At 30.6% G+C, this 27,307-nt stretch overlaps 1 protein-coding gene across 3 annotated transcripts; it reads right to left on the reverse strand.

Moving 5' to 3' along the window:
• LOC134681426 (solute carrier family 22 member 3-like) lies at positions 1-25,540 on the reverse strand. 3 transcript variants are annotated; one of them, XM_063541048.1, is made up of 10 exons: positions 19,501-19,619; positions 16,940-17,340; positions 15,876-16,106; positions 15,409-15,605; positions 14,478-14,711; positions 14,063-14,197; positions 6,981-7,069; positions 6,182-6,293; positions 5,354-5,426; positions 1-4,908 (listed from the first exon to the last, which is right to left on the reverse strand). In XM_063541048.1, the coding sequence occupies exons 2-10, from the start codon at positions 17,303-17,305 to the stop codon at positions 4,723-4,725; spliced, it is 1,623 nt and encodes a 540-aa protein (XP_063397118.1). In that variant the 5' UTR covers positions 17,306-17,340; positions 19,501-19,619; the 3' UTR covers positions 1-4,722. The 3 variants fall into 3 exon arrangements, with proteins under 3 accessions (XP_063397118.1, XP_063397121.1, XP_063397120.1); XM_063541051.1 differs by lacking the exon at positions 19,501-19,619 and adding an exon at positions 17,622-17,667; XM_063541050.1 differs by lacking the exon at positions 19,501-19,619 and adding an exon at positions 25,449-25,540 and having other exon boundaries at positions 2-4,908.
• Positions 25,541-27,307: the final 1,767 nt, after the last annotated feature.

A 27,307-nucleotide genomic window follows, 5' to 3' on the forward strand; every position in this document is an offset into this window, starting at 1 on the left:
TAACAAATGCACACAATAATTTCTAGATTTACAGTTATTGTTTTAGCCAGCAAAATAATGTTAATGAAGACTATTTATATTGTTGTTTTTATCCTATGGTCTTCTTCCTGTTTTTCATTACTTTAACATGATTTTGTTAGTAACTTATTAAGATTTATGAGTTATAATTTCTTTTTTAATACCTTCTGTCTCCTTTTCAATATTTTCTACTGAACCTGTTCTTTGGATCATTGAAGATTAAACTAATACTCAAAGGATTTAAAAGAATAAACATTTTTAAAATGCAATCTTTAAAAACAAGATTAAATACATGTGATACAAACAAATAAATAAATAAGTAGTATACAAAATATTTATATAATTAGACACGCTCCCTTCACCTGTAAGATACAGCAAATCAAAAATCATTCCATAAACTTAATTAGCAACAATTCATTCACACCAAGGCTAACATATTATTCTTGGCATTTCTCTTTAACTTCACACAGGCCAAACAATTTCAAACACAATCCAATCCTGACAATAAATATCAAATTTACAATTTAAAGAAAATACCCATTATGAAATTATTATTTTTATGTCAATTACTGTTAATTCAGAAATTATTGTGAAAAATGTGACAGCTAATAATCGCAATAATTTAAACTTGCATTTGGAATTTTTTTTTAATAAATTATACAGGATTTTTCTCAATATTGCAAAAAAAAAAATGGCATTTTAGTTTATATTGACAAAAATTGCAATAATAAATGCACACAATAATTTCTGGATTTACAGTAATTATTTTACTTAGAAAAATAATGCAAATGAAGACTACCATGAAAATAATAGAAAATTTCTTGTATATTTTTACACTGTAATATAATTTTCAGATGAGATATAAAAAAGAAGATGTGGTATGATTGCCAATGAGACAACTATCCACAAAAAACCAAAATGACACAAACATTAACAACTATAGGTCACCGTATGGCCTTCAACAATGAGCAAAGCCCATACTGCACAGTCAGCTATAAAAGGCTCCGATAAGAGATGGTTGTTTCAATGAAATTTTATTTTTGATGTCTGAAATTGTTAATTTTTAATGAATTCAAAGGAAATGTGTGTACTGAAAAATACCAGATGGAACCAATACCTTTATAATGAAACACGATGATTATCTTACAAACATTTAGATTACAAAATCATAGTCAACTTTATCAGTATAACAAACAAGGGATTTACCCTTTAAAATGGACAATACAATGTTTACATTCCATCGTCTATTAAGGGCTGTTCCATAAAATACTTTTGTCACCCTCCCAGGGACCCACAGAAATAAAAAATATATCAGAACAACATTCCCTCTGCATTTTGTTATTTCAAATACAACCACCCACATAAAATTTAAAAAGATGTCTTCCCTAGGGGAAATAGTAATTTCTAGAACAGCCCTTAAACAATATATATATCCGTTTACATAGATTTATCATGTATTTATGAAGGAAATTGATTTTTCTATGCCCTTTTTTGATAAATCATACCTTTGATTTTTTATTCTATAATCAATAAATTTTAGTCTGTTGTAAGTTAAGACAGAAAATTTTAACACAGGGTATCCAGATCCAAAACCATGGAGGGATATGAATCACAAGGTGCAATTACTTTGGATTCATTAATATTTGTTGTGATACCAATTTTTGTGAATTTCCTGGATTGACCTGAAATAGGAATTTTAATACTCAACAAAATTGGAATTTTCTATAAGCTTATACGCAGACATTGGCAAAACCAACAAAAATCAGATATCCACAAAAAACACAATTTTTAACAATCCATGAAAATTGGTATCAACTAAAATAAAAGAATCTACAGTAATGAAAACCATATAACTGTGGGTAAGTACAGTGTGAATCCATTCCCATAAAGGGTTTGGATTCAGGTTTTACCTACCCACTGTTATAAACTTTTCATTTTTTGCTCCAGACGATTTCCATACCTCTGAGAATTTCTGATTTGGATACCTAGTGTGATCTTGTTAAACGGCATTTCATAGGTCTACCTTCTTAAGGATGTCTGCTTGTCATGATTTGTATTTTTTGTCAGATTTTCGGAATCCTCTGGTTTTATCCATTTTAATGCCTTAAAAAAAATTCCCCATGGACCCCCATTTTTCTTTTTATAAATCTTTTACATATATAATAATAAGCCATTTGTGAAAGTCTTATAAAATTTTATTTATTTTTTAATAGTATTTGAGCACTTGAACTGGTCAATGATAAAGCGATGAAAAATCAAGAGAGAACATTTTTCCACTAAAATTTCAATGGCTAATATCTCGAAAACAAGCTCATGTACCCCTATATTTCTTTTGCTATTTTGATTCCTTAATTTATTCCCTATCAATACATACTAGTTGTATGAAAAGTTATTTATTTTGAAACTGAGCAGCGAACATCCTTAAACAATAAATCTGCGTTTTGAAGGGTTATGGATGATACCTTGAGTAAATTGATAAAATTAACTATGATTAATGTCATAATACAAAAAACACTGTTCTGGTAATGCAGTTAATCTGACAGAGGATCATTTAATAATATCTAAATATTATTATGTTTGCTGATGTACAAAGCAACTTCGTATTTTAAACCAGCTATTATTTCTACTAAATTCTAATTTGAGATTCTTTATATTTAATTCTATATTGAGATTCTTGTTAATCTTAAATTGAGATTCTGTAAACTAAATACTATATTGTGATTCTTGCTAATCCAAAATTGAGATTCCTGTAAATCATAAATTGAGATTCCTGTAACTCCTCCATTGAGGTCAATTATAAAATCGTAGATTGATTTAATTTCATTTAATCACCTCTGTCAAGATTTTTTATTTTCAGTGCAGAAAACCCACTGAACTTTCTGTCACAATAAACTCTCTTTAGTTTACATTTATAACAAGTTGATAATAATTTCAGGAGCAGGTAAAATGCACTGATTTTTAATTTTTGTTTAATTTTGGCAATTTTTGCCTTTTTAAGAAAAGAAAGCAATGGTATTTGTGTCACAAAAGCAGACAACACATATTTCTCTTTCAATGTTCACATGAGACAAAAAATTGGTAAAATATACATAACAACAATTTTTCTTTAAATTACTTTGATCTATGATAATTATCCATCACAAGCTACTCAATAGATCATTTTCAAGTTACCAAGTTTTGACTTCAGATTATATAATTTTTTAGACAGGTAACCGTTTTCTTTAGAATGACATCCTGATACCAAGTCAAGTAAGACAAGATAAAGAAGTAAAATAAAGTGTTCAATAGGTACAACTTTTGGGTAAAATAAACTGCTATACATTTTCTTTACACAACAAAATCTTTAGGAAACAGTAAACTTTCCTAACAAATTACACTCATTATATGTTTGATTTAACTTATTTTGGTTGCTCTTACTTAACCAAGTACCAGGATATCATACCACAGAAAAATGTAACCTTTCGCAAAATTATATAATCATGAGTCAAAAGCTGGTAATTTGAAAATAGTCTACTGTACATTCTTTTTAACTATGTACAAGAGTGACAGGAATACCATTGCTTTCCCCAGAACAGCGTTCATAACAAATTTTATACATTGATACAAAAATATGTTTTACATTAACAATTATATATACATTCCAACATAATAATAAGATATTTTGTAATCTTCAAAAATGATATCCTTATAAAAAATGATAATAAATACAATTGCATCTTGTAAATCAATATAAAAGCAATGGAAACTTTCACCTCCTACTGTTTTCAGTTTATATAAGAAAAGACTTAATGAGAGATCTGCAGACTGATTTCTGTTAACTATCCCTCTGACAAGTTTAATTGATACAAATAAAACTATCCAGACACTAACAGGGTGGATTAAGCTGTTTTTAAAAAGGGAGATTCTCTACCTAGGAGAGGGGTTCCAACCAAACAATCAAATGCAATGATTATCCAAACAAAAAAGGGTTCCAACCCCCATTTCCCCCTCCTTAATCCTCCACTGACTAACAATGTCTAAGGACTGTTCTGAAGTTAAACAAATGAGGACTTTTAATAGACTCCAACAATCCTAATATCAACTTTGCATTTAACTGATAACTTTGACATAACTGTTATCAACTGACAAATAACCAATTTGGACGCCTCCTGATCTTTCCTGAATTTAAAATAACCCAAGAAAATTTACCATTTAAAAAAAAAATCAAAAAATTAGTATACATTATATTTTGATTGATTGAATGATTGATTGGTGTTAAATGCCACTTTCATCTCTGGTGATCAGTTTTTAAATGGAGGAACCACTGACCTTTGTATTATGTTTTGAAAATTGGTACCAATTTTGTTTAAAATTATCATGATTATGCATGTTTAAAAGTATGTCCGTAGGAATATAAAAGAATATACTATCCATTTTATGGATTGACCCTGAAGTATAAATTCATGGATTTTATATTTTTTTGAGGTAATAATAAAAAATAAAAATATAAAATCACAAACACAAATAACATAGCTAAGTAACAATATTTACATAAACTTCAATATATCACAATTATAATAATCACTTTTTAAAGAATGTTTGCTTCAAATATGATTTAAAAGTTATCAGAAAAAGAATTAGTTAAATTACAAAATCTGTATCTTGGATCAAATATCTAAATATCTGTATTCTCAAGCTCTTTATAATTAACTGGTTCTTCTTCTTTTATAACTCAACTGGTTCCTCTTCTGACCCATTACCTCCCTTGAAAGCATCAATATTTTCAGCATCCTCAATAGTATCTGGTAACTTCCTGTTTGAAGTTTCAGGCAAAAATAGAACCAGTAGACTGGCAATAAGGGAAATAACTCCAAATATTATCACAGACACAGATTTGTGGGTAAAATCACCCTGAAATAAAAAATCATTGACAAAAGTATTATTCCAAATTGTTAATTATGTGCATCATATTATAATTAAAATCTGTTTCTACTTTTCTAATTTAAAGAATTTAGAAAAATAGTTATGTCTTAAAAGTTCAGCAAATTGCAATATTGACTTAGTCTGTGCTTAAGTTGTACATGTTGAAAACTCAGCAGCTTTATTGTTGTGATTGTTCAACATTGAACTAAAATGTGAAATTATCATGATTTTAAGGAAATGCTGCAAAGATATAATGATCTTAAACAAAAGGGCAAATCAATTATCATTTACAAGCACTTTCATCTGAACCGTCCAATCAGACCCAGAGTGCACAACTTTTCATTCTATTTTCTTAAAAACTAATTACTATCAAAAAAAAGAATCTTAAGAGTACCAACTCCTATCAAATGTTCCTATCGAACAGATCACTTACCAAAACAAGAATTTGAGGTGCCACAACTCCTCCCAATCTAGCCCAGAAAGCACATGTTCCCATACCTATGCTCCTATAAAAAAAAAGTAATATACATTGTCAACAATCAAATCATTTCATAGAGGATTGTCATAAATTAAAAGTCATATGAAACGAGTGACTGGTGAAAAATAAAGTATATCCAATTCTTAAACCAATGCATGTATATATCATAAACTTAGTCTTCTGTATAGGATTTTATCATTTTTTTATGCAAACATATCGTATAATAGTTAATTTTTTCTCTCTCTATCTGTTATGATGTGAAAATTTGACAGGTATATCAATTGTCGTGTTTTGAAGCCATAGTTTACCGACTGTCACCTTATAGTAAACTATCAACAGAGAAGCATGGATATATATTGAGCATGTGTATAACATGCATATATGTATAATCAGATAAAAGTTTATTTCAATGACAGATCCATGCGTTTTGCGATCACAAGATTTTTACAAGAAGGGTCTAAAAGCCAGCAATTAAAAAAGTGAACTTCTCATGAAAACTATTTATTTAGTTTTAAAACACATATGCATTATTTTTTTTTAATTTGAGGTTTCATATGACTTTAACCACTCATGAAAATCAAATATCTAATGCACAATATCGTTTTTATTGGACAGTTGCAATGTATTCAATCAGAAAAATTAATTGAAATCAGTTTCTTTCTATAATTTTAGATTGGTTTTTACAAAGAACAGTTTGTATAACATCAAATATAGTGCCCCCCCTCCCTAGCCAGATGTATATTTCCACCATGATGTAATCATACTGTTGTAGAACTGTCCTACCTGATAACTGTTGGGTAAAGCTCAGAACTGTAAACAAATATAATACTAAAAACTCCAGCCATTCCAAACTTCCCAATGATAGCAAATACTTTCTCAGCCATCCCTGACGCTCCTGAAAATAAAATCGGAATGCCTTAAATACATATGCGTTGTTTGCATGTGTTGAGAAAACAACGGGACTGACAACTTCTCTAATCACCATTGTATACAAGGTCTAAGTCACATCGGCCAAGTCACCTTAACTCAACCATAAAGCTGTTGTTTGTTATAAGAGTCAGATAATGAGAAATTGTCCCCCACAACACTTAAAACAAAAAGCATCTTTTACTGGATTTTTATTTTCTTATACAGGTATCATGGAATAGTTCCTAATGTTTAGACTTAGATCAGTATTCATTGGAAATAATATCAAATCAAGCTCTGAAAACCAACAAATAATACATCTACCTATAATCAACTACACAAACAACTTGTTTATATACAGCTACATTATTCTAAAAGTGATACTTTTTATCATTTAAACTTAAAGTCTCATTTTCGCTTCATTCTTTTATTCATGGATTTATTATCCGTGACTCACAATAAGTGAATTTTTTGGGACTCATTTCTATTTGATAAATGTTGTCTGTGATGAAGATTTTAAACTGTTGTTTTTTGTGAACAGTTTTGGTTGTATATCTTGTGAACTCTGATCAGTGAATTTAACATTTCATAAACTGTAATGAAAAAACCCCATTACCCCTCTATTTAGACCACTCACGCACCAAGATACTGTGTAATGTTTATTTTCTCAACCTACCTGCTAGTGCAATAGGAATAGATCCAGCAACTATACACGAAACAGATCCAATAACAAAGAACAGCAATAGAGGAATTCTTCTTCCAAATCTGTACAGGATAATAAAGTTGACAATTGGAACAAATATCATCAGTGTTGTTTAATGAGTTCTCCTTACATTTGTAATTTAGGTGGTACAAAGTACTACAGAAAGATAACTGGGTTACACTAATGTCCTGACAATGTCCTGACCAAGTCCTGACAGAAATGAAAATGCTAAAAACTTTTTTATTATTTGAAGGATTTACTTGAAATTTGGAATCAAGCAAGATGAGAACTTATTTTTAATAAATAAATTTAACAAAAAAAATAAAAAATATTTTTAAGAGTTAGAAAACTTGACCTGACCAACTTGACTTTGAAACTTCTAATGTCCTGACCGATGTGAAACGGCTAAAAAATGTTTTGTTATTGACAGAATAGACTTCAAATTTGATACCAAGGAAGAATAATACATTTAATACAAAAATATAAGAAAAAATAAGAAAAAAAATATTTTCAAGAGTTAGAAAACTTGACCTGACCAACTACGTACTCCCGTGACTAATGTCCTGACCGATGTAAAATGCTAATAACTTTTTTGTTCTTTGTAGGTTTGACTTCAAATTTAATGTCAAGGAAGATCCTAGCATTGAATACAGAGTTATTAGAAAAAAATATTAAAAAAACTAATTTTAAGTGTTACAAAACTTGACCTGACCAACGTCGACTCTGCACTGACTAATGTCCTGACCAATGTAGAAAATGCCTAAAACTTTTTTATTCTTTATTGTATGGATTTCAAATTTAATGTCAAGGTAGATTATAATACTAAATATATTGATGCAAAAAAAAAGATTAAAAAAAATAATTTAAAGAGTTAAAAAACTTGACCTGACCAACGTCGACTCTGCTCTGACTAATGTCCTGACCGATGCACAAAACTTATTATTATTAAAAAAAATGACTCAGGAAGATGATAGCAATAAATATAGGAATTTATGAGAGAGAAAAAAACCCTGAATTTTTTATTTTTTGAAATGTTAGAAAACTTGACCTGACCAACTTGATATTTGTCATGATGAATGTCCTGACCATTATAAAGATATCAATAACCTTTTTGTTATTTATTTGGATATTACCATTAGTTAGGTATCAGGGAAGATTACAACACTTAGTATAAGCATGTAAAAAAAATGTTTTAAACTTGACATCACCAATGTTTACCGTGTCCTGAATGATGAAGAAAAGACAAATATTATATACTGACTGTTGTTTTTTTCTCTCTCTCTTAAGACAGAATATACTTAATTCTTTAAATTATATAGATTTTTTTTAATTTAAATATAGTAAAGAAAGAACTTGGATGCACTTTTTATTATTCCTAATAAATGTGTATAAGAAAGGCAAAAGACAGTGACATAATAAAATTATATTTCTGTGTAATTCTAACATAATTCTACTTTGAATGCTTGTAAAAACAATACAATGACAATAAAAGATGCCCATTTCCTGTCCTTTTTTATCATGTTTATGTTATTTGACATGTTTAATCCCTCATTAACTAAACAACAAAAAATAAGTGAAATATATAAGAAAAATATAGTTAAGAAAACACTCCAATTTGTGTTAATTTTAATTAATGTATGTGTGAATAAATTTTAATTATTCATGTCACTGTCTTTGGCGGTGCATTACGTTTGCACGTATTACCACTACATTTGCGCGCAATAATCATTACGTTTGCGCGCAGCTTTTGATTACAATTGCGCGCATTTTTTGGACAGGTAAACTCAGATAAAATACAGGTAATAATACTTATTTATTTATAATTTGTTCAATTATTTACCCTGCTCACCAACGATGAGGTGGAAGTGCGATTTCGAGCAAGATAAGTCCGTTTTATTTTGCTCAAGCACTTAATCCTAGAAATCTATACAGATAAAATTGTAAAAATGCTAACACAAAGCTGATCTTAAAAAAGGTAGAGGTGTTAATAAATTCATTACTTTACATGTTGTTACGTGCCGAAACTCCATGTTTGTGCCTTGGTGTAACTTTAAAAAAAAAATTAAATTAATAACTAATTTTAAAAAACAATCACTATTCATTGAAAAACTTTTTATTCTGAAACATTCGCGATGAAGTTACATGTGGCCCGAGAACACAGTTATTTCGTAGTGCATTTCTTTTAGACAATAAATTCAAATTAAAAAAATCGCACCTGCTCTTTCTCAAAAATATTTTTACAGTGTAGTGTACTACCAGTGAGACAAATAATATCAAAATTATAGAAACTTCTCCCAGCTCTAACTCAAAATATTGACAATTCTGTGTTAAGGGGGTGTAAAATTCAGTTCGACAGCTTCAGACGTGATAAAATTTGACCTTTTAGAACTGGACCAATTCACTACTTAACATAAAGTTTCAGGACCCAAATTTCTTTGACATGTAATTACATCCCCCTACTTAATATTTCATGCATTTAATATAGAGAAATAAATTGGGAAAGTGTATTAAATAAAACATGCAAGTTATACACTGTTTTCACTAGGGACTATATTCGTAGACAACGAAAACCAAAGGACGATAACTGTGTCCTTGGACCTAATAGGACAGAAAGACTTGACCAATCTTTATAAAACTTTGCATAACCTAAGCTTCGGCAATAATGAGATCGTTCGCCATGTTTTATGGCCATATGTCATATATAACAGAAACTATGGTCATTTTAGTATTGACATTTGGATGGGTTTTTTTTTATGTATAAATTAAATATCTTCAACTGTCAAGATTTTGGCCTAAAAACTTGAAATTTTGCAAAAATTTGCTTTTTAAATGCTCTTGAATATTAGATATTAAGTATTAAAAGCATCTGCATACTCATTTTATTTATCAGATGTATTGTATTTATTCCAAAGTCAAATTTATATGCGCCTATGCCTGAAAATAGAGATTTTCCAATTCAGGGAAGCCTTATATAAATATGCATTTTTCTCAGCCAATTTGAAGTTTTTGAAGTTTTTTAAGCTTAAATTATTCTTTCATGTACATTAAATGTACTTTAAATGTATAGAAAAGTTACAAAAAGTATACCACATGAGTATAAAATGGTCTTGGAGCATGTAGTACTGAGAATTATTTAGAGTCAATGTAGGCGGTAGTCCATATTGACATATAGAAATGCACACAGAAGCTATCAAAAGTGAAAATGTGTTACGTTTTGTTCATTTCTATGCTAAGGTGTTATGATACAAGAAGTCTAAATGCAAAAGGACTCTTGCATTTAAATTTTTTGAAAGACAATATGGTCTGACAGCCTGTTTTTTCACTTTTCGATGGAAAACTTGCATTTAGTTTTAGTCTCAATAGGCATAAATTTTGACCACTTACTATCATACAGGAAAAAACAAATGGTAGCCTTTAAAGGAGTAAGGTGTACTGAATATAGTTAAATACTTTTTTTACAGATTTAGTGAAATATTTGTGATGGACTACAGATTTGATGTACAAAGCGCTTCACATTTTACATACATCAATTAGGCCGTTTAACCAGGGCCATGAATACAAAATATGCTGCACTTTTTTCTGTGATTATCTACTTTTAACTTTATTCAGAGTTCACAAATGGTTAATTTTATTTGATTTAAGCATGGAAACACAAATATCAGGATCAAAAAAGCTGTCAGATAGAAAGTCTGCATGCCTCTAAGGCATAAAATGTAAACTGCTTTAAAATGCTTATTAGAGCCGTAGAATGCCAAAATGGCACTTTTTAACAGAATTTCCGTAAACCAAAGATGTAAATCCTTTACTTTTATTGAGTTTGACAAATTTAAACCAGCAAATCATTCAGGAAAGTTCCCAAAGTATAGAATCTAGATTTCAGGAATCCATCTCTTAGGCCCGAGAACACAGTTATTTCGTAGTGCATTTCTTTTAGACAATAAATTCAAATTAAAAAAATCGCACCTGCTCTTTCTCAAAAATATTTTTACAGTGCAGTGTACTACCAGTGAGACAAATAATATCAAAATTATAGAAACTTCTCCCAGCTCTAACTCAAAATATTGACAATTCTGTGTTAAGGGGGTGTAAAATTCAGTTCGACAGCTTCAGACGTGATAACATTTGACCTTTTAGAACTGGACCAATTCACTACTTAACATAAAGTTTCAGCACCCAAATTTTTTATATAAATTGGGAAAGTGTATTAAATAAAACATGCAAGTTATACACTGTTTACACTAGGGACTATATTCGTAGACAACGAAAACCAAAGGACGATAACTGTGTCCTTGGACCATGTATGTCTTAAGTTATACTACGGAGTTTATAATGATCCCTTTAAAATTTATTTTACAATTTTATATGAACAAATTATAATTTGAATTAAGAAATATTTTCAAATTTAATAATTGATAGTCATGTTTATAATAAAATAAAAAAAATATATAGTCAATTGTAATTTAATTTAAATTTTTACCTGAATTTACCTGTAAAATGAATGCGCCCAAATGTAATCAAAAGCTGCGCGCAAACGTAAAACATTTTAATCCCCAAATGCGCGCAAACATGTGCGCCCGTCTTTGGACTTAATTGCATTCTGTATATCTTTATAATCCTTTCATATTAAATGTACAAAAGGTGCATTTACCTAGTATCTACAGCATCTCTAATCACATATCACTTTTCTCAGTGATATAAAACTTAATTATATCCCTTTCAATAACAAAAAAGTTATTGAACGGTCAGGACATTCATCATGATATAAAGATCAAGTTGGTGGGGTCAAGTTTTGTAACATTTAAAAAAAATAACATAATTTCATAAACTTTTATTATGAATATTATAATTTTCCTTGGTAAGGATCTATAATTAAGTCAATTCTTTCAATAACAAAAAAGTTATTAACATTTTCTACATTGATCAGGACATTAGTCAGTGCAGAGTCGATGTTAGTCAGGTCAAGTTTTCTAACACTTAAAATTAGTTTTTTAATATTTTTTCTTATATCTCTGTATTCAACGTTAGAATCTTCCTTGACATCAAATTTGAAGTCAAACCTTCAAAGAACAAAAAAATTATTAGCATTTTACATCGGACAGGACATTAGTCACGGGAGTACGTAGTTGGTCAGGTCAAGTTTTCTAACTCTTAAAAATATTTTTTTTCTTATATTTTTGTATTAAATGTATTATTCTTCCTTGGTATCAAATTTGAAGTCTATTCTGTCAATAATAAAACATTTTTAGCCGTTTCACATCGGTCAGGTAGTTTCAAAGTCAAGTTGGTCAGGTCAAGTTTTCTAACTCTTAAAAATATTTTTTTATTTTTTTTAAATTTTATTTATTAAAAATAAGTTCTCATCTTGCTTGATTCCAAATTTCAAGTAAATCCTTCCAAAAATAAAAAAGTATTAGGCATTTTCATTTCTGTCAGGACATTGTCAGGACATTAGTGTAACCCAAGATAACTGTAAAAATCAGCTGAGTGGTTTAATCATGTTCTATTGTTAATGAAATATAAAGCTTCTCACTGACAAAAATTGGTGTGTTTCAAAGTGCTATATATACATGTATATCAAACGAAATTTTTCCAATTAAGTGTGTGGTTGATTATTTTGGAAATTTTCATATTTTTGTGAAAGTGTCAAAGTTAATATTTTGTCATAATCTTATGAAAATTAAACAAGCCACTTAAGGTCAAGTGACAGTAAATGGGCTATGTCTTCGATTTCAGTAAAATTTGGCATACAGCTCTGGCTCGATGAACTTCAATTGAAAATCGAAATAATAATGCCTTTATCTCAATTATCATTTGAAATATTACTGATTGAATTCTTACAAAATGGGTGAACATTTGTATAGAAAGCACATAAAATCGGCGAAAACCCTTCTAAAATTTGTCTTAAAATCGCCAAATCTCTAATTCTACTCCATAGATTTTTCTTAAAAAACTGTATGTTGTTGATACAAAAATTTCCGTTATAATAATGCGAAATTAAGATAGGGTCACCGACTTCGTTTTTACAGTATACATCATTCAAAGTTGCGTTCTTTGTGAAAAAATCCAACAAAACGTCGAAATAATCGTAACGTTACCGCGTTCCAGGCCGTAAAACGTTGATTTTTGACGTTTTTCACTACCAATAAGGTAACAAATTGATTATTAGATAAAAAAACGAAGTCGGTGACCCTATGATTATTTTATATCATTAAAACAGAAATTTATGTGTCAACAATATATAGTTTTTTAAGAAAAATCTATGGAGTAGAATTATAGATTTGGCGATTTTAAGACAAATTTAAGAAGGTTTTTCGCCGATTTTATGTGCTTTCTATACAAATGTTCACCCATATTAAGAGAAATCAATCTGCAACTTTTCAGCAAATAAAAGAGATAAATGTATTATTTTTTCGATTTTCTGTTGTAGTTCAACGAGCCAAGGTTGTATGCAATTTTGTAGCAAAATCTGCGACATAGCCCATTTACTGTTCCTTTACCTTAATTTATGTCAAGGTGTTTGGTACCACATAAAGAGCACTTTTAGATTATTTCTGAAATAAAAATTTAGATTTTGCATATGTTTTTATGTTATCTCCACGGTAATGAGATGTGCCAATTCTAATACATCTGCATACTTATTATTATTGATCTAGCACTAATGGCTCCTCTAAACCTGACCTCATCACAAACTAATCAAAAAATTCAGTCAATAGACCATGACTGAGTGTGCAGGGCAAATTAATCTCTGTGATTTAACAATGCTTATACAACTGCATACCAAATATCATTGGCCTACCACTACTGCTTCCCCATAAACTGACCTAATCACAAACTAATATATTGTTGAGGTCTATGTTAACACAGTCATAAACAGTTCACCCAAGTTCGACTTTTTTTTACTTGTAGATAATAAAATTGATACGTTGCATATAAAGATGGTTTCATGTTATAACTGTAATATTTTTATCATGTTTATGTGGGAAATAATAGAAAGTGTACACAAAAGTAACTCTGAACAAAGTTTTGAAGAAGTATTATAAATAATTTCTATTTACCTTTGGATAAGGTAAATAACCATGATGAAGGCTACCAGATCAACACATCCACTGATGAAAAAGGTTAAGTAATGGTTCCCTGCCAGTCCTGCTATCTTAAATGTCATCCCATAATATCCAACACACACAGAAAACCTGAAAGTACAATAAATCTATAAATTTCATCACTGCAAATTCAATCTCATGTGAACAAATATTCAAAGAACTTGGAACATGCATTTTCCATTCTTGGAACTTTCAAACATACTGCTGATCCTAAAAAAGTAATATGACATATTCACACTTTTGATGTTAAAATATTCAAAGTGTGTAAGAAATTCTCATTTTTGCATTTTAAAATTATTTCTCAGTTTTAAAATTTTAAGATTCAACAATGGAAGCAGTAATATAATCTCTAACTATATTAGCTAACTACCATAAATAAAACAAAATCAAGCTGTGTTTTCGTAGAATTGGTGTACGTAGAAGATCATAAAACATGTACTGTCGACCTGGTTCATTATCTTTAGCCTCAATCTGAATTTGGAGCTCATCCATTGTTCTAGCAGGGAAGGACAGGTTGTTAAACTTTGTGATTTTCTTTACTATTTTCTGAGCTTGATCAATCTTATCTTTTATCATAAGCCATCTCAAAGTTTCTGGAACCAACCTATAAAAGAGAACAAAATAGTTAATACATGATAGAATACTTTACTGTTGTTTTTTATTTGGTCGGGTTGTTGTCTCTTTGACACATTCCCCATTTCCATTCGTAATTTTATTTAAATTTCAAAATTAATTTTCAGTTTTTTTGTTTTGTGCTTGGTTGATTATTTGTTTGTTTTATGTTTTTTTCTTTTTTTGGAGGGTAATTATGATTTCTACTTATAATTCATTAATAAACCACACAATAAAATAATCAAAATACTGCAAATTCAGAAATTATTGCAATGTTTTTAATACTGCGAAAAAATTATGGGACAGTATGAACAGCTTTGCAATAATTACAACTACCATTTATAATTTTAGTTGCCTTTGGCTTCATAACATTTTTCCAATCATATTTAAAGATTTTGCATTGTTTGTCAGCAGTAATGAATTTGCAGTAGTGACCAAAAAACTTGGTTCATGTCTGTAATATTTGTTTTTTTCGCCTCAATTAATTTGTTATGAATTAGGTTGATAGTTTTCACAATTGACCTGTTTCATATTTTTCTTGTCCTGGACTTTTATACAGTATTGGTTTTTCACATTGTTAAATGCGGAATGGTTGTAGTTTTACCTTACATCCACTTCATTTGATCTTTGTAGCATAGTTGTCTCATTGGCAGTCATACCACATATCCTTATTTTATAATGTAACTTACCAGATATAAGTAAGTGCCAGGGCACTAGGAACAGATATGGCTAGTTGTATATTTCTCCAGTCCTGTAGTAGGTAAGCTATACCGGCCATCATGATGACCGTCACACCCCAGAAACATTCCAACACAGCCCCAGCCGTCCCTCTATATTGGGGGAGGAACAGCTCCATTACCATCACATATGTCGTAGTTTGTAGACCCTGTAATAAAGTAAGTATATAAGTGTCAAATATAAGAATACAAGTTGATTTTCTATAGTTTCCATATTTTGCATTAAAACAACAAAAGGGTACATAATCCTTAATATATTCTGTCACTCAAAATTGTCAATACATGTAATAGTTGAAAACATTCTACCATGTTTTGATCAAAACTGCCTCCCTAACTCTGCATTGACCAAACTATTTGAGTCAATAATAGTAAGCATGGTAAGTTTACATGTGATGTAAACTTTCTAAGATTAACATTACCTGAATAAAGATTCCCTGTAGGAACCTCAGTCCAACAAACAAATAATAGGACTTGACTAAAGCGGTCAGCACGCCAATGGCTACTGGTGTGAACAGAGTAACCAACATAATTTTCTTCCGTCCAAACTTGTCTGCAAGGTAACCAAAGATTAATCCACCAACCATCACTCCAATGAAATAAATTGTTGTCGCCAGTCGTGATAAGTAGGCATTACTACAAACAAGGTCCCACTGAAATCAAACAAAACCATGCAAGATAATTATTTTATCTAATAGTACATGTAATATTTATAATTTGATTGCAACAAGTTTGTTTTAGTGATATTTGTTTTTTAACTAACTGATGTCACCTATAGATGAACCTGAGTGTAGCAATACACCTTATCGCTATTTAGTCCATTCCTGAAAAAACAGTCATTTATACAACTTCCTGTTTAGGTCACGCGGACCGAAAATGGAGGTCATCAGCAGTGAGCTGAGGGAGGAAAAACTTTAGAAAGTGATCATCAAGAAACTTTGATATAGTATGATCCACTTTTTACAAAATTAAAATTGAAGTAAAAAAATATTTTGTTTGAAGTATTTAACCAGTTTAAACAGGTCTCATTAAAAAGTATCATGCATGGTGAATTGTTTAAACAGGGACCCAGATAGCTTCAACTGGATGAAAAAGTTGTGTAATTTTAGAACTTATCCGGAATGGAATAAATAGCGATTAGGTGTATAAATATGTAATGTCTTAAGTCAGAAAACCTTCATTTGTGTGTAGATCAATATATTATTCAAATAAAGAATATCAGTAAAATAAGGAATTTTTATTTTTAATAAGTCAGTAATTTTTTTTTCAAATTTCATCCAGCTAGCACATAAAATCGAATGGTTGCTTTCATAATACATGTAATATTGCCAGGTGTGATGAAAGTGGAATTAACCATCATTAATCATTAGATCAATGAGTATTCTAAACTTTGTCTTTTATATATCATGTACTATATGCTACCAGAAAATTCTAGAAAAAATATTTTTTGATGTACATATATATATATTAGTCATTTCTATTTTACCTCTGATGCAATTGATGATTCTTTGCCAACATATCTCCACTTTCCCTTAGGAGAGGAATCACAGTTGAATACTTCACTTTCATTGGTGCTGTCACTAGTGAAGTATTTGGTACTACATTTACCATATTCAGTTTTCTCATTTTGCCAAACACTATAATTAGTTGTTGATGAGAGATTGACCATGTACGTAGGATCCTCGTAACTAGAATTATAACACTCATACTGAGGTGGACGTCCAATGAAAGCCATAACGATATGGTTGAAGACAACAGGGAAGTAATTTAAGGCTAGCAGCAGGAATATACAGACTTGGTACTTGCCAGGACTGCCAAGTTCTTGGAGAAGGCTTTCTAACTTGATCTTCATGATTTATCAGGGTTGTGATGGTCTTTTAATGTTAACTGAAAGTAGAAGTAATAATTGTTCATGATACAATAATTTAATTGTGGATGCAATGCTTCTTCTGATTAGCTGACAGTGTTTTGTCTATCAGCTCATAGACAAAATTGTGTCATGTGACTGAGACATATGATCATCAGCAATTATTCATGATTTAATCCAGCTGAAAATGGAATTAAAAATTAAATTATAAGGAATGACTGTGTTATAGTTTATCAAAAATTTGGTACAGTGGCACCTTTAATTATTCAGTATGCACCACATTTGTAATGTTTTTTCTTACCTTAAGAAAATGATGTAAAAAAAAACATGTCATTTGGTCTCTAGTGGAAGAGTTATTTCATTGGCAATCATAATTCATTTCTTACTTTTATCAACATGAACAGTCATTCAAAACAAATTTATTAAAAAAGTGATCTCCTTACGTTTTTTGTTATGTTAATTCTATTTATATGTAAAGTTGGCCCATAATATTATGATAATGTGCTGAACATTGTAAATGTTGTACATTGTATTTAAAATATTTATTATGGAATTCTGATTTAATTACAAGTTATGCATTTCATCAAATGTCATTTAAATTTTAATAGCCTAGCTAGTGTTTGGCATTTGACCAAACACATTATAACTTATAAATTCAGTATGGTTTCCCCTTGTCAAAAAGTATTGTGCTAAATTACAGACACAAACAAACATTTGTAGGAAAAAACATAAACATATCAATATTCCAGAGCTAAGACTGGATGTCTCAGCTTAAAGATAAGATTCCTGACATGAGGTGAAATCTTCTTCTATATGAACAATGATGAAGAAATAAAAATGATTGATTGATAGGTTGATTTTTTAATCAGACTTTCAGCATTGACAGTAATGGCTACATATTTTGTATATATATTCGTTTTTTGAAGTTTGAAAAGTTTTATAAACATATACAGTATAACCTGCCTAATCAGATACCAAAGTATTCCAACATCCTACTTTGAAAGAAACATTTTCATGATCCCAAAATATACCTACCCTTGCTGCTTGCAGAAAAAACATCAGTATTCCAACACCCTGTTAAATACAATTTTTTTTCTGGTGGCCTATGATTGTGTCCAATAACACCTGCCTAATCAGATACCAAAGTATTCCAACATCCTGTGTTAAACAAAACATTTTCATGATCCCAAAATATACCTACCCTTGCAGAAAAAACATGAGTATTCCAACACCCTTTAATGCAAATTTTTTTTCTGGTCGCCTATTGTGTCTGATAACACAGGTTTCGCTGTAAAATATTTGTCACTTACCTTACTTTAGAATGTAAGTATATATTATACATGTTATATAATATTACTTATTTCTAGCTGGTCACTGAAATACTGGAATAAAGACTGGCTTTCAACTTAAATGTCTAAAGGTTTTTAATTACAGATACGCCAATATTAAAAGACTTAATAAAGAACCGGAAATCTAAAGGTCAATATCTAACAAATATAACAAAGATAGCAATCTGATGTGAAAAGTTTGTATGGTTAAATCAATGAACAAATCAATATTGGGATGATTTAATTCACTTTAATGGAAAGTTATAAACAGTTCCAATAATAACCTGTTGTTCTGTGATGCAAATAATTCTAACTCTCCTTGAAAGCAATAACATTAGTACCCTAGCCAAGAACATGAAGAAAGATTGAATCTAAACATAGAAGCCCAGGCAGTGGCTGGGTTCTAATGGCACAACATTTTCAGTTTCAAGACTGCAGTAAGAACAGGTATATGAGTATCAAAATGGGAAACCTAGACATGGCTAGATGGGTACATCAAAGAGGGAGGGAAAAGAGGCATAACAAGATAAATGTACACCAAAAAATATTACTTTCTAACCAAAAGATTTCCCATCATAAATCTGTGCCTGTGCAGAATAATGCTGTCAAAACTTCATACCCCTTTTCATTTTATGTTCATGTTTTGTTATCCAATTAAATTATGTACATTTTCATTGCCTTGATCATTGTTGATATAGATTTTTTGTTCTTCTAGGGCATAAAAACACCTTCAATCTATTGAACATATATATCAGTTAACCAAGGTTATTATTTCCAGTATTCTTACAAATAAAACTGACTTTTTATACTTCAAATATTAAGTATAATTGAAATCATTAAAAATGCATTTACCTTAAATCAAATGTACCAGTATTTAAAACCTCATCTCTAAAACAGATCCATATATATATATTTATTTATATCATTTGAATATAACTATGGTGAAAACATGACATTAAATTTGATGTTTTATGTCAACACTGAGTGGTAAAATATGTAAACAAGTTGATACATCCAGGTTCGTTGACCTTAAAAGGAATTTTTCATGGAGGAGCCACGAATATTAACAGGCTTCTATGGCCACTGGTCTTTCACTGAAGAGGGCAGAACAAATTTACAATCGGAACTTTTTATGTTTTGTTTTGTTATGTTATTCTTAAACATGTTAAACATGTTTAATATCAAAATTAGATTTCTAATTACTTAAACAAAATTTGGGTTCATTTTAAGAAAACATTTCATCGAGATCATAAAGATGCTGCACCCAAAAACCATTATATAATTGTTGCTTCTTGTGTGATTGATCATGTTGATATACATGTATATCATGTATATACCCTTAAAAAACCTGCTTCTAAATTATTTTTCTTGAGATACAACAGCAAATATATTTTATTTTATATCCTTTTATATGACATTATACAAGGAACTTAGACATGTTAGAGGAGATTCCTATTTTAATGGGAAGTGCATTTCAGTTTACCTTTTAGTAATGTTGATTTCTATCACCCTATTCAATAATACAATGTCAAAATACTGCTTGAAATTGATTTAATAATAATTAAGTCTCCACATAAAATCAATACTATTTCATGACATTAAATGTACCTAAATGCTTTTCCCACTATTCAATCAATTATGATTGATTTTTGTACCATTTATACATGAAAATCACTGTACAATAATGTTTTGGATAAATTGAAAAAACTTTTACAGAAGAGTTTTATGACATGTATGATAATGTATGCCTCTGGTGCAGCAGTTTTTCGCTGCATTGAAGACCGATTGGTGACCTCCTGCTGTTTGTTTAAACATATTTTATTGTTCAAAATGACAAAAGGATCAGACACAAGTTTTACAACTTAGTAACGTCTTCTCCTTCTGCTGTTGTTTGTTCTATGGGTGGGTTGTTGTTTCTTAGACACATTCCCCATTTCCATTCTTAATTTTATTATAAGCTCATAAAAAGTATCATGAACATTCTTTCTCTTGTGTCATTTAATCATGTTTATGAAAATTGCTTCTATTGATTAAGTATAATATCATAACTCAAAAGTACATTTCATAGTCACCAACAAATAGCAATGCGGGCACTATAGCCTAACTAGTACATTGTAGAATTGATTATTTTATAAACAGCAAAGTCCAAGTACACTAAATGTGATGTCACATTTCAAATTCATATGCTGATAGGTTTTGATTGTTTAACATGTTTAACCTATATCTTCTATACTATTTAAAAACGAGAAGACCTCATTTTGGGTGTTGCTTCTCCTCCTTCCACAATAAATTGATCATTGTAACTGTATGTCCAATAGGTACCTTGCATAGTCGCATTTGTCAGCCATTCTTATGATTATTCAGTTTCGGTTATTTTGGGAGGAAAAAGGAAAAAAAGAAGTCCGGATATGTGTCCGTCATCACCCCGGCTTTTATTCCTCTTCCGTTTATTTTCCCAGAAGTTTTGTAAATTGACATTAGGGAGCTACCATTTGATTTTTATGGGGGGGGGGGGGGGCTAGGATGAAAAATTTTGTCCTGCATATTTTTTTAGCTGTAATCTCTGTTCTGCCTTTTTATTTTTCACTCTGTTCGGTCCTGCCTTTTTTTTTTAGTTTATCCTGACTTTTTTTACCTAAATTATCGTCCTGACTTTTTTTTTTGCAAGTGTCTCATCCTGCCTTTTTTTTACTCAAAACTCCTGTCCTGCCTATTTTTTTCAAATTTCATCCTAGCCCCCCAAAAAATCAAATGGTAGCTACCTCACATACCCTATATTATCATGTTTTATTTAAGATTCATTGACTGAATCATTTTATAAGAATATTGTCCCAAGTGTAAACAACAATCCAGGCCGTGTGAAAATAAACAAATCATTTGTGCAATTCAGTTATCGTCACGTAAATAACGACACATGCATAGCCTATATTATCATGTTTTATTTAAGATTCATGCATGCCATTTTCACATTGACTGAATCGTTATATGTTGTCCCAAGTGTAAGCAACAAACCAGCCGGTGTGAAAATAAACACAATCATTTTTTTCATTCACTTATCGTCACGTAAATAACGACACAGACATAGCCTAAATTATCATGTTTTGTTTAAGATTTAACGACACAGGCCCTATGAAAAACAAGAATGTGTCCATAGTTAACAGATGCCACATCCGATCGGCACTATCATTTGCTATGTTTTGACCGTGAAATGAGGTAAAATCTAATTTGGCATTAAAATTAGAAAGATCATATCATAGAGAACATATTTACTAAGTTTCGATTTGATTGAACTTCAACTTCATCAAAAACTACCTCGACAAAAAATTTAACCTGAAGTGGGACAGACGGACGGAAGAACAAACTAGAAAATATAATTCCCATAAATGGGGCATGAAAATTTATTGTTGAAAGTAAAAACTTTAACCTGAAGCCGGACAGAAGGACGGACTTACAAACGAACGGAGGAATGGGGCATACAAATTTATTGTTGAAAGTGAAAGTAGTGATTTGATCAAAATGAAAGTAGGGTAAAGATTAGCAGGAGGCAAGACTTATTAGGAACGTCAAGATCTGGTGCTTTTAAGCTTGGGATTTCGGAACTGATTTTTACGGGATGCGGGAATATTATTTTTTTTCGGGATGTCGGGATATGAATTTCGTTAAAATACGCATCTCAGGATTTCATGTTTTTAAGCCCGGGATTTTAGAATCAGGGCCCCTCTGACCACCCCTCAAATGAGCGTTAGTCATTTATACGAGATTCAAATCCTACCATTGGCATGTTTATAGGGCTTTCAAATGGAAAAGCACTGATGGATTGTTCTACAAGCACATTTTATTATCTCATAATAATGGTATGTAAGCAGCTTCATTTGTTTCATGATTGAACATGTTGAAGCGGTGCAAATTTTTAATTTAATTTGACTTTTATCAAAAAATGCATTGTACCAAAGAGGAAGAATAATTGTGGCATAAGGCCAAAAACACAAAAAAATAATCTAATTTAACAGAAAGGAAACACATAACGGAGGGCTTTTTGATACCTTATATGAAATTCTCCAGTCAAAATATCTTTTACAAAAAATCATCCTACAACAGTTTACAAGCTGTATATGCCCGCGATTTCGCAGGTGTGTTCTAGTATAAAGAGAAATTGAAAGGTTCAACTCATCTCATACCAACTTTTCCAATTTATGGGGATAACAAACATGTATGACTTCCTTCTATAAACTATATTCAATTGATACATATAAAAAAAATAACATTTTAATGTGGTACTGAACACTTTGACTTATATTAATTTTGCTTATTTAATTTTCATAAGATTTTGACAAAATGTTTATTTTACCCTTTCACAAAAATATAAAAATTTCAAAAAACTTGGAACAAAACACTTTACTAGAAAATTTTCTTTAGATATCATGGTTATATAGCACTTTGATTAACATGATTAACAGTGATTTTGATCATTGAGAAACTTAATATTTCGTTAACAATCATGACAATTCAACGTGATTAAAACGCGTTTAACTTTGGATGATTTTTACAGAGTTATCTCATTGTAGTGTTAGATACAACCTTAAAGAAAATCTTAATTTCTCAAAATGAGCATTCAGTGTGTTATAATGAAGAGAAAAAAATATTGGAAGAAATCTTCTTTATAATTTCTGAAATTTTGAGAACTATATTTGGCTAAAATTAAATTACATTTATCAGCCTTTTTAAAATAGTAACTTCTTAAAGTAAATTGCTTATTACCTTAAGACAATATATTTCTTTAACAATAGTTAAACAGCAGTGTACAGGAGGTACTTCAAAATGTTGTGTTTGAATTACCTCCCTTACACTGCTTTTAAATTATGTTTTGTACTTGCATGTAAGTAATTGTCCATTAACCAAGACAACCTTGGTTCCCCCCTAATTCTAAACAGTTTGAACCATTATGAGGGGGATCAGTTAGACCTTTATTGGTACTCCAGAATCGAATGTTTTTAAGCGGTATCCGGTCGTTCTGGCACCAAACGGATCTGGAACCATGTCAATCTGGCCCAAAGTCGATCTGACCCAAGTCGATCCGCCCATGTCGATCTGGCTTCAATTCGATCCGGCCCCATAATAAAATATGAAATAACTATATTAATTTTGGAGGAATTTGTGACACATTTTAACAGTATAAATGGAATTTGCAAAAAGTGTCCGATGATGGATGACAAAGGGTTAAGTATTGGATTACCAGTTAAAGAACTATTTTAAATTGATACAAAAATGAGTGTTATTGTTTCGTTGGTTGTACATGTTGTATAGCAGCTTCAACATATTTTAAAATATGAAGTTATTTTCAATGATAGCTTTAACTTTGAACATGTTGAATGTCATGGTGATTTCATTTTTTATAGTTCATACACAGAATATCTAAATAAATATTTACAGTCAACTGGAACCTATAAAATTTAACTCATCATAATGACTTGATTAATCAAATCATAAGTCTATAATTGGAGTGTTTATTCAACAATTGTCTGATGATTATGAATTTAAGATAATACCACTTGTAATCACTTAATTAAATCAAATCCTGATTAATTAAAGTTACATAATTAACAAGGTCTTTATAGTTAGATCTTCCGGTTCAGGTTGGTGTATATAATAACAATAAATTATAAATAAATTTTTTTAGGTACAGAAAGTAACATCACAGGCTTCTATAACACTTGTTTGTTTTTTTGTTTATTATCAACAAGGTCTTTATAGTTTGATATTTTGTTTGGTTTACATATAATAATAATTAATTGTATTATTTTCAGGTAACATCATAGGCTTCGATCTATAACACTTGTTTTTTTTTTTGTAATATTGAATATATATACATGATATAGTCAATTAGACAGTTGGTTTTCTTGTTTGAAATTGTTAATCACAAGTAAAGCTTGGGGATCTGCTTGTACCTTTGTTTATGTAACTATTTGTTATATTACACAAGATGAAACTGACTTGCTAGGATCACAGTCAATTGAAACAAAATGCTAACTACTGCTGATAAATGTTGATGTCTGAATTGTTTTAATATAATTATGCCCAATAATCTTGAAAACTCTTTAACGAGAAATCTTTTATATTATAATAAAAATCATAAACATTTATGAATTACATTAATGAATATCTTTATTTCTATTCCTTATAAATATATTTTTTATTGGGGCTGTATCGACTTTACATATCGACTAGGGGCTGGATCGACCTGGGACGGATTGACTTGGGCCGGATCGACATGGGCTGGATCGACTTGGGCCGGATCGACTCGGGGCCAGATCAACCCGCTTTTTAAGCTTGGGATTTCAGGATTGACCCTTTCTGGATCCAGGAATTCTTTTCAAAATTTTGGGATGTAGAGATTTAATTTTCTTTAAAATAGGGACCTCCGGATAACATGTTTTTAAGCACAGGATTTCGATAACAGAACCCCTCCTACCCCCTACCCACTATCCCCTAAAGCGTATTCTTATCATCCCTTTGTGGAAACTTGTGCCAGGTGTGGTATAATTTCAGAGAAATCCGTATTGGAATGATAAGATCAGGTCGTCTAATTGATATAACAGAGGAAATTGGAAAAGATAACATGTATGGTCGATGAGCAAGGAAGTAATAAGTTTCATGTCAAAGCAAAACGAAAGTGAAAGTAGATATTTGGGAGTGATTATTCAATGTCCGTTCTAGGGAATCTCAGTATAAAATTGAAGACAATAAATATTCAACAATACATTCTACTTTTATGTCAATATTTTCAACTTTACATAACTTACCTTGTGTGTGATTTGTCCGTCTTATAATGACCTTGTTGGTCTTTCACAACCAGACAGAAACCGCTGACAAACCATATCCTTCACAGCGCCAAAACAATATTGCGCATGCTCGGAAGAAATGGTGGCAGCTTTCAAACCATCGAAAATATACTTAAGTTCTAATTGATATAATCGATACAAGAACATTTTACGACTGAATTCCTGTTACAGCATACAAATACAACGTGTGTTAATCAGAAAATTGTTTAACATCGACGACAATTGAATATCAAAGAATTCGTCAAGATTGATAAACATTACTCGCCACTACACCATCTCCACACACATACTTCCGATGTAAACATGAGAACGAAAATGCTTTTTCACCTAGCTTCCTTCTTGGTGTTTATGAATACGAATATCTATGAAAAGCCACAACAAGAACTATTCCATCAGTTTACATATATATATGAGTCCAAGGTACCAACACAAACTTGCACTTCAACTTGTGTAAATAGTAAACAACAGCTATTTTATAATTATGAGGTAACCCTTGCAAATGACCTGCATGTTGACAATCATTCAATGCTGTTTTACCATATGAAATACAGCAGACCACCTCTATGTTTTCAACCTATAAATATATCACAAAGATGTCATAGACTAATGATAATTCTGATAATAAGCGGTGATATATCATTAAATCCTGGTCCAGTAAAGAATCCATGTGGCCTATGCCATAGACCAGTTGCTAAAAACCATCGTGCAATATACTGTGAATCATGCTACTGCTGGTGGCATATCAAATGTGCAAACATCACCCCAACAGATTATAAGATGTGGGGCAATACTGACGATCCATGGGTATGTCCAGAGTGCAACTCGTTTCACTTCAGCGACTCCTATTTCAACAATTCCTATGAGATCAATAGTAATGAGGAAAATTCTTTCTCCTCACTTTCATCATCACTTATTTACCAAAATGAAACATTAGCCAGTGATGACTCACCAAGTGAAAGTGATGTATTTGACCAACTCAGAGAACTTAAAAAGAGACATCCAATGCAACTCACCTGTGCATACTTAAATATAAATAGCCTAAGACATAAATTTTGCTTAATTGAAGACTTGCTATCATCTAGTCTAGTTGAGATGTTATTTATTGCTGAAACTAAAATAGACAGTTCTTTTCCAGATGCTCAGTTTCGTGTAAATGACTATCATTTTTGGAGAGCAGATAGAAATCAGAACGGGGGAGGACTTGTCGCATATGCTCGATCAGATCTGGTATGTGACAGGAAGTGTAATTTAGAATTTAACTCGGTAGAATCAATTTGTGTAGACCTTTTTGTTAATAATAGAAAATGGCTAATAACAGGGTTATATAGACCACCATCTATGCCAAATTCAGAATTTAGCAAAGACTTTATAGATACCTTTGACAAAGCTTCAACAAAATATGATAATATTTTAATGTTAGGTGATCTCAATTATGATATGCTAGTAAATGAGAAAAGTAATACTTTAAAAGATGCTTGTGATGTTTGTGATTTAACAAATCTGGTCCATGAACCTACATGTCATACTAAGGGGAATAATCCAAGTCTGATAGATGTTGTACTGACAAATAAATCTAGTTTATGTATGAATATAAGAAATTTTAATACTGGTATTAGTGATGTTCACAATATGATCAGTGTACAGATAAAGGGTCAAATTTCAAATAAGACCACAGAATATAAAACTTATAGAAGCTTTAAAAAATTAGATCAAGATAATTTTATTTCAGACTTAGAAAAAATTGAATTTTCTAAAATAATAGATCAAGATGATATAAATCAAGCATATTCAGATTTTGAAAAGGCTGTGGTAAATGTTTT

Source organism: Mytilus trossulus, chromosome 8, assembly GCF_036588685.1.
Source record: "Mytilus trossulus isolate FHL-02 chromosome 8, PNRI_Mtr1.1.1.hap1, whole genome shotgun sequence".
NCBI lineage: Eukaryota > Metazoa > Mollusca > Bivalvia > Mytilida > Mytilidae > Mytilus > Mytilus trossulus.

Excerpts from the sequence above, each read along its gene's own strand:
- LOC134681426 (XM_063541048.1), bottom strand. The coding sequence starts at position 17,305 with ATGAAGATCAAGTTAGAAAGCCTTCTCCAAGAACTTGGCAGTCCTGGC. Across the intron at positions 14,712-15,408 it reads CTGGCACTTACTTATATCTG|GTTGGTTCCAGAAACTTTGA; the intron begins GTAAGTTACATT and ends TCTCTTTTATAG. Across the intron at positions 7,070-14,062 it reads GTTATTTACCTTATCCAAAG|ATTTGGAAGAAGAATTCCTC; the intron begins GTAAATAGAAAT and ends TATCCTGTACAG.